General features: G+C 37.4%; 1 protein-coding gene across 1 annotated transcript; it reads left to right on the top strand.

Annotated features, from left to right (window-relative positions):
* Positions 1-430: 430 nt before the first annotated feature.
* LOC107659864 (sal-like protein 1) lies at positions 431-6,257 on the top strand. The gene is made up of 4 exons (XM_016448958.1): positions 431-476; positions 591-777; positions 2,187-5,500; positions 5,628-6,257. Exons 2-4 carry the CDS (start codon positions 735-737, stop codon positions 6,015-6,017), a joined length of 3,747 nt encoding a protein of 1,248 aa, XP_016304444.1. The 5' UTR covers positions 431-476; positions 591-734; the 3' UTR covers positions 6,018-6,257.
* Positions 6,258-8,139: the final 1,882 nt, after the last annotated feature.

Raw genomic sequence — 8,139 nt, 5'->3', positions numbered from 1 at the left:
AATAATTTATAATTCAAACACTTTATAATAAATTCTATAATATCATCATAAAGCTTAATGCTTAACAGTTGATTAGTTAAAATGCATTAATGGAATTAAAGTGTGATGCTATAAAGGTCCATTAACTATTTATATGTTTAGCATGATGAAAGATATATAATGTGTTACTCGGTTACATCACAGTGGTTTTGTGTTGCGGGTGGTGAAACAATTATCCTTTACATTAGCAGCCACTGATTCATGCTCTCATACACGCTTTAATGAGCACAGTCTACGCCTATCTGAAACGCACTGACCAATAGGAGCGCTGGTGGGCGTGGTCGTGAAACGTGTTGGCCAATAGGAATATCGAAGGGCGGGGCTGAACTCTAAACGCTGTCAAAGAATTTCCTCATGGATTTGCGGTATTGGAGTTCTCATGTTTTGAGTTGTGGGAATGTGTTTAATTTGGATATTGTGATCGACAGCGCGGTGATGTATGAACGACTTTTCCTTGTAACTTTTTTTTAATTCTTCGCTGACATCACCGGGATTAGCACATTCCCGTGTGATCATCGCAACTTCATTTCTGCTAATTTATTATGTCTCAGTTATGATGAATATGTAAACAGTCCCGCGGTAGATTTACCCAGACCGGGGCTCACTGACAAGGATGCTTTTGGTTGGACACTGATTCATTTTGATGAAAGGACACTTGTGGATTCTTCAGGGAGGTAAACAGGTTTTATTCCAGCATGTCCCGGAGGAAACAAGCGAAGCCACAGTATGTTCTCATCGGTAAGTTCTGTATCACTTTCTGAACTGGCATGCAGAGGGCGTTAAAAAAAAAAGAAAAGGAAGAGGTAGAGGTAGGGAATGAGTACAATCATTTTTTTAAGCAGGGTTTTTACAAAGCAACTACATTTGTCTCTTGCAACTGTCAGTCATAATGAGATCTGTAGGATATGATCTTTAATATAGCCTATAATACATCACTTCATTAACTGGTGTTGAACTCAAAGAGCATCACTGTTACATTAACCCCTAATACCAGGGAAAGTTATGGTAGCAGGAAAAGTTGTAACAAAATGAGAAAACAAGAAAAATTATGTTTGCATTGTAACAGCTTTAATGTGAAATTTTTAAAATATAACACACGCTCTTTACAAATGTTCAAACCTAAAAACGTATTAAAAATCTGTACGTTTTTAATATCATACTAGTCCATCTTGAGTTGTGTCCCACATTTTTAACACAATCTTGTTACTGCATGAATTTCAGCATATTACAAAAATGTAACATTCCATAAGAATTGTGACACCCAGAAAGTAACATAATTTGAATTTTACCTGCATGGCGGGAAAACAAGTAAATTCTCATTCTGAAATTCCTACATTTTTAAATTGTTGCTTGACTGACTTTGTCAAATTCAGCCATTTAACTCTATTACCAAAGTTATTGGAAATGGTCACATAATCTTTTGTTTTTCTTGAATTAATGGGAAATAAAAATGTATCTACATCTATAAACAACATTTTGTCACAAACTAGCTAGTCCCTACAGTTTAATTTAGGCTAGTTTAATCTGCAACTCTGTTGCTAACAACCCTGTTATGCATTAATTTTCATAATAAATCCATTGTTGTAAATAGTATAGAAAAATATATATTATTATTGTACCCTATTAATAGATAGTTCCTGCTGTTAAACTTTACATTATCTGTTTATAGTGATATAGTTGATTAAATAACCCTTAAAATCAAACCTTCTTTTATGATATCAGCTTCTCAAAGTTTTTGCTGGGGCCTGCTTGTCTTTCATTTCATTAAAAAAAAAAAAAAAAAGTTGTATCATTAAAATCTAAAACAAAACCTCTTAATCAATCCACATATGCATTTACAATGTTAAGGCTATCCTAAATATGCACTTGAAACAAAGCTGTTGTATTTACATAATTTTAAATCAGTATGAAAATGCCATGAAGTTATTGTAAAATGTAAACAGATTTTTGCTAAATAATCATATGCAAATAATTATTACTTGCTTGCTAGGAAGTCATTTTATAATAATACTTTTATTTTCCCACCATGTCATGAATTGTGTTACATCTGAGATACAGGCTACTACTGTGCTTTAAGTTTACAATGAGTTGCTATCAAATATGATCTAATATAAAAATGTATATCTTTTTTCTTTCTTGAAATTCAGATCATACAATGGAGAATGACCCCATTCCAACCTGCGATGTCCATATTTGTGAACAATGCTGTGCTGAATTTTCCAGTATAACAGACCTATACCAACATCAGAAAGACTGTTTGAAAGATCATTTAGTTCTAATAGTAAGTGAAAACGAAAGCTTAGATTCTCCACCTTCTGGCCTCACAATTAATTCACCATTCTTCAACACTGAGGAGCATTTGGATGGAGTGACAAGTAATGACACTAAAGAGGAACTTTGTGACTTTTCTATTGATGGAATATCAGTGGAAGTTGACGAATCCTTACATACATTTGAAAACAACAGTCATGACATTGCCAAAAAGTCTTATTTACATAATAATAATGAAAACAGTGATAATGCTGATGGCATTAGCTTAGCATACCCAGCTTTACTACCCCAAGAGAATACCTTACTTGAGTTATGTAAATCATCAGCCATTAACAGCAATGTCTTCATTGAGAACCTAGAAAACACCAAAGTTGCTGTTGCTCAGTTCTCACTCGAAACTAGTTTAAATCCAAAGACAAGTTTCAGAAACGCTAGCAACAGCAAAATGGCCGTTTCTGGTTTGATTGAGCAGCTGTTAGCACTGCAGCAACAGCAAGTGCAGCAGCTAAAACTAATTGAAGAAATTCAACATCAAATAATGCTATTAGCAGCCCAAAATTCTGATACACCTGTGGCCATAAACACCGATGGTGGTCTGTCTCAAACCAGTTCACTGATAAAACTTAGCTCACGCCTCTCTGAACAACAGACAGCAACTGCGGGGCTTGTAGAAAACCTAGCTACTACTGCTAAACAGTCTAAACATGTTATTTCGCAAAACGCCCGAGATGGCTTAAAGGGTGATAAAGGAAACTCCCAATTGACTGATGAAAACAGAGGCAACCCTTTGCCATCGAATGTTGGTAGTGATCTGTGTAGTAATCAGTCTTTGCATGGTAACACACTCAGTGATACAGTTGATGGCACAGCTCATTTAAAATTGCCTTCACAATCTCCTGCTTCAATTACAGATTCCATTCTAAACAAACTTGAATTACCCCATAAACCAAACAGCTTTAATATTTCTGCGAACTCCTTGCCTAGTATTGGGGCAATTGTGGAGGACCTGAATGCTTTGACTGCCCTAGCCCAACATAGGAAAGCCAAACCCCTCACTGTGAGTTTATGTGAACACAAGAGACCAGCTGAAGATTGTACATTCAAGCACAAATGCAGGTTCTGTGCCAAAGTATTTGGAAGTGATAGTGCTTTGCAAATACACCTGCGTTCTCACACTGGAGAGCGACCCTACAAATGTAACATATGTGGAAATCGATTTTCCACCCGTGGAAATCTGAAGGTCCATTTCCATCGTCACAAGGAGAAGTATCCTAACATACTAATGAATCCTTATCCGGTTCCAGAGCATTTAGATAAGGTCCCAACCAGCACAGGTATTCCATATGGCATGTCTCTGCCTCCTGAGAAGCCTGCTCTCAACTGGTTGGATAGTAAACCTTTAGTGGGTAACTCACTTGGCTTTAGGCTTCCATCATCTTTGCCAAGTCTTCTACCCATCATTAAAAAAGAGGATGAAGGGGTATCAGTAACTAAACCTTATAGTCCTGTTGTCAGTGAGGTGTGTGAGAGAAGTAATGGGCATCAAGGGGGATTTGGTTGTAGCCCTCCTCTAATTTCAAATGAGAAATTTCAAGAGGTTACACAACCCTTGAGTGTTGCTACCTTACTAAGCTCCTCAGGGAAAGATTCAAGAGATGAGATTGCTATTAATACCTCGGTCAATACAAGCTTAATAACTGAGTTAAAATCAGAGCAGCTTGAAACCAAATTTCTTTTTGGAAGTCTTCCAAATACTCCTGGAGCACCTGAGACTTCAAAGCTGGAGCAGTTAGTAGAAAACATTGACAAGAAGTCGTCTGACCCAAATGAGTGTGGAATCTGCCACCGGGTTCTTAGCTGTCAAAGTGCCCTTAAAATGCATTACCGCACACATACCGGAGAAAGGCCATTCAAATGCAGAGTGTGTGGACGGGCTTTTACAACCAAGGGCAATCTCAAGACACACTATAGCATTCATTGTTCCATGCCACCTCTTAGAATACAGCATTCTTGCCCCATATGTCAAGACAAGTTTACAAATGCAATGGTTCTACAGCAGCATATCCACATGCATATGGATAGTCACATTCCTAATGTCCCATTGCATGATAGCTGTGCAGAACCCATGGATCAGGATGCTGAATCTGTAGAAGGTAGGACCTTGGAAGAGGATACCTTGCCCAGTGAGAACATGGACATTATGGAAGGTGCATCCTATACAAAATACCCAGACTCTTTACCGGACAGTCTATGTTCTTCACCTGCTTCTTCTGAGTTCACCAGAGCAACTGGGTCAGAGAGTCAGATTGCAGTTTCGAATGTGGAGAATTTGTCAAATACCAATAAGTTGACTATGGGGAATGGATCAGTGGATGGAGATTGCTTAGCCCAGAGATCATCTTCACTAGATAGTGACCATGAGAGTTTAAGGAGAAGGATTTCGGCCAACACTGAGATGACACCCTACTGGAACCCATCCTCCCCCAATGGCTCTGCTTATGAAAGGCAAGGAAACACTACAACTGACAGAAACCTGAAATCTGCTGAATCAAACAGCTCAAGCCTACAGCCCAATCTTATAGTGTCTAGGTTACTAGATGGAGATATACCAAAAGATAGCTTGACCATGATTTTTCCCTTTAATGAGCAGGGATCCCTGAAAAGCAATGTTTGTGATATCTGCAACAAGACATTTGCCTGTCAAAGTGCTTTGGATATTCATTATCGAAGTCACACCAAAGAGCGCCCATTCATCTGCACTGCATGCAACAGAGGGTTCTCAACCAAAGGTAACCTTAAACAGCACATGCTTACCCACCAGATGTGCGATTCACAGTTGTTTGAGCCAGCAAATCAGATCCTGATTTTTTCACCAAACCAGTTTCTACCCTCAATGGAACCAATCATTCCCTCAAAAAGGATTGAACACAATGGGCTCACCAAAAAAGATCCTAAAGAGTCACCCACAGGTATAGTTAGCTCAGCAGCTTCCACATTACCTGTACTCTCTACACCAGCATTAACAGCAACACCACTTCAGCGAACAGCTAAACAGAACTTCTGCCACACTTGTGGGAAGACCTTCTCTTCTTCAAGTGCACTGCAAATTCATGAAAGAACCCACACTGGTGAGAAACCATTCTCCTGCAACATATGTGGACGTGCATTTACCACTAAAGGAAATTTGAAGGTACACCAGTTAAAGGTTGTTAAAGGTGCCAATGTGTATTTTGTTACTTAGTATAGAATCATTTGTATCATCCCAGATACCTTATGACCAACTATCTACTTAATTTTTCATCCTGTTTTCCATCTAGGTTCATATGGGAACTCACATGTGGAGCAGTTCTCCAGCCAGATGGGGTCGCAGACTTTCTGTTGATGATCCATTCCTTAGATCCAATTCCGAGCGATTCCAGGACTCTTCCCCAAAAGATGTTGTGGGTAAAGTGCGTAATGGAAATTCCTTAGGCCTCTGGAGCCAGTATACCTCTTTCACTAATGGTTTGGGTGTGAGGATGAATGAAATACCTGTAATTCAAAATGGTGCCATACCTCACCTCCCGATTTCTGCTGGGCAACTGGAAAACATAGAAAAATTGCAATTCAACAGAGCTTTACCTTGGCTTGAGAGATTAAGCGAAAATGGTGCTACTTTTAATTTCCGGCAGTTGGTTGAAGACAATAAAACAACAGTGACAAATTAAATTTCGTCTTTTAAGATGCAAACCCATGCATTCAAATGTGATGCGATTTCATATGCGTGTTCTTTCATTAGGATTTTTGTACAAGCGTACCCTATTTAGTGACATTAATACAAATTCTGCTGTTGGTTAATTTTCCCTAGTTAGAGCAGATCTTCACAACTGAAGTAGTGTTGATTGTATTGTATAAATTTGATGTTTTTTGTTGTTTGGTGAGGAACATTATAAGTATTGTTAATATGCAGCTATGACCGTTTATTTTACAATTATTACTTTTTTTTAATAATTGAAGGTATTCATCCAGCGCATTTGCTAAACTCTTGGTTGTAATAGATTTTGTGATGAGGTACATTTGTATTATTTAATGGAGAAATTAATCCCTATTCCTAAATAGTTCCCAAAAACTATTTATCAATCAGTGTTTCACATTAATTGATTGATTGATACTTTATTGATCCTTTACAGGAAATTAATATAATTTGTGCTTGAATTGTGTTTTTGTACACGTACAGTATTTCGATTATAAATGTAAACACTAAACCATACTAAAACTATTTATTTTTATTTTTTGCCATTGTTACTGTTACATTGGAGGAACTATTATGTATGACATTATTTTGTGTCTTGTATATTATGGCAACTGCATAAGGTCTCAAAGTCATTTTCCCATTTTAACGTTCACTGCATTTGGCTTATACAAAGTACAAATTTCATTTCCCATTTGATTAAAAGGGGTGTGCTGTTGTAATTTTACTTAAAGTTGTACCATATGAGTGTTTATACCTTCTAGCACCGGTCTCCTCTTTCAGTGATTTACGTTTAACAAAGAATTGATTCTTTCCCTACTTCCACACAAGCAGAATTCATGCCCTTTCTCTACTGATAAAAATCTAGGTCACCTTGTCCTCTGCATTTACATTTCAATAAACTTACCAATAATAACACATTGTGTTAATACGCAATGATCTTTGCCAATGGAATATGATACTTCTACAACCAAACAGAATAATAGAGGCCATTCATCGAGCAGGTACGACTCATCAGCTCTACCTCATGTCTGTAAACCACACGGACAGATGGTCAGCAATGGTTTTAGCGTTTGTTGTCTGGACTCCTGCTATGTCTGTTTGATAGTTGATAAAATGTGCTTTTAGCAAATTGTGAATGCTGTGGTTATTATTACTGTGATTATTGTCATATGGCTAAAGTGCTATGATATGGCTACTTTTATAATTGTATTTTCCATATCTGCCGATCAGAGGTAGCTTAGCCCTACTGAGTCTTGGTTACTCGGAAGATTTTTTCCTCATTTTATCCAATAATTGTAACAAGAAACAAAATATGACATATAAACGGGTGGTCCATTGTGTGACTGGAGTATCCCAGCAAGTTCTATATCCTCATCCAGCAGAGTTGTTTAGTATAACAAAAAAACATCTGACTCTTTTGAGGTCTGTTGAGTAATATGTCCATTGAGTGTCACCACAATAATGCTACATACCAAATCCCTCGGTGAATAAGATCTGCGCTCTTAACTATCAAAGTCCATTAAACACTTCCCAGAGCAGAGACCAGCTGACGGGAACCCAACACCATCCCGCCTGCCACCATTAGCATTATGAAATGAGCAATCAGCTAGAATGAAGCTCAAGGGAGTGCAGAGCTCTCCAGATACATATCTGATTCAAACAGATGGGAGGCACTGGAGGGGTAAGCAGGTGGATAAAGACCTGACGGATGACTCGGGTGAAGATATAGGGTTCAGTTGATGATTTATATCCCAGATACACGGATGCTGCCAAAATAGTAGCTTGACTTTTTCCTAAAATAAAAATGAAAACGACAATATGAAGTTATTTCATATAAAGTATGAGCCATTTCATCAGTAAATACTATTAGGGTGAAACTCACAAAACTTGTCAAGAACATGTCCAGGTCATATTTCACCCCAAAATCAAAAGAAAGAATAAGACATTATATGTTGCATAAAGAAAATAGGACCATTATTTTTCTTTGTTGTGTTATTTTAAAGAAAATAAATATTACTACAGAAATTGTCATTCTTATTACTCTAATGCAAAATAATAATTTTATCTATTAAGTAATAAGTATTTATACATCACAG

Source organism: Sinocyclocheilus anshuiensis, unplaced genomic scaffold (genome assembly GCF_001515605.1).
Source record: "Sinocyclocheilus anshuiensis isolate Anshui unplaced genomic scaffold, SAMN03320099.WGS_v1.1 scaffold1445, whole genome shotgun sequence".
Taxonomy (NCBI): domain Eukaryota; kingdom Metazoa; phylum Chordata; class Actinopteri; order Cypriniformes; family Cyprinidae; genus Sinocyclocheilus; species Sinocyclocheilus anshuiensis.
This window is presented reverse-complemented; position numbering and strand designations above follow the sequence as displayed.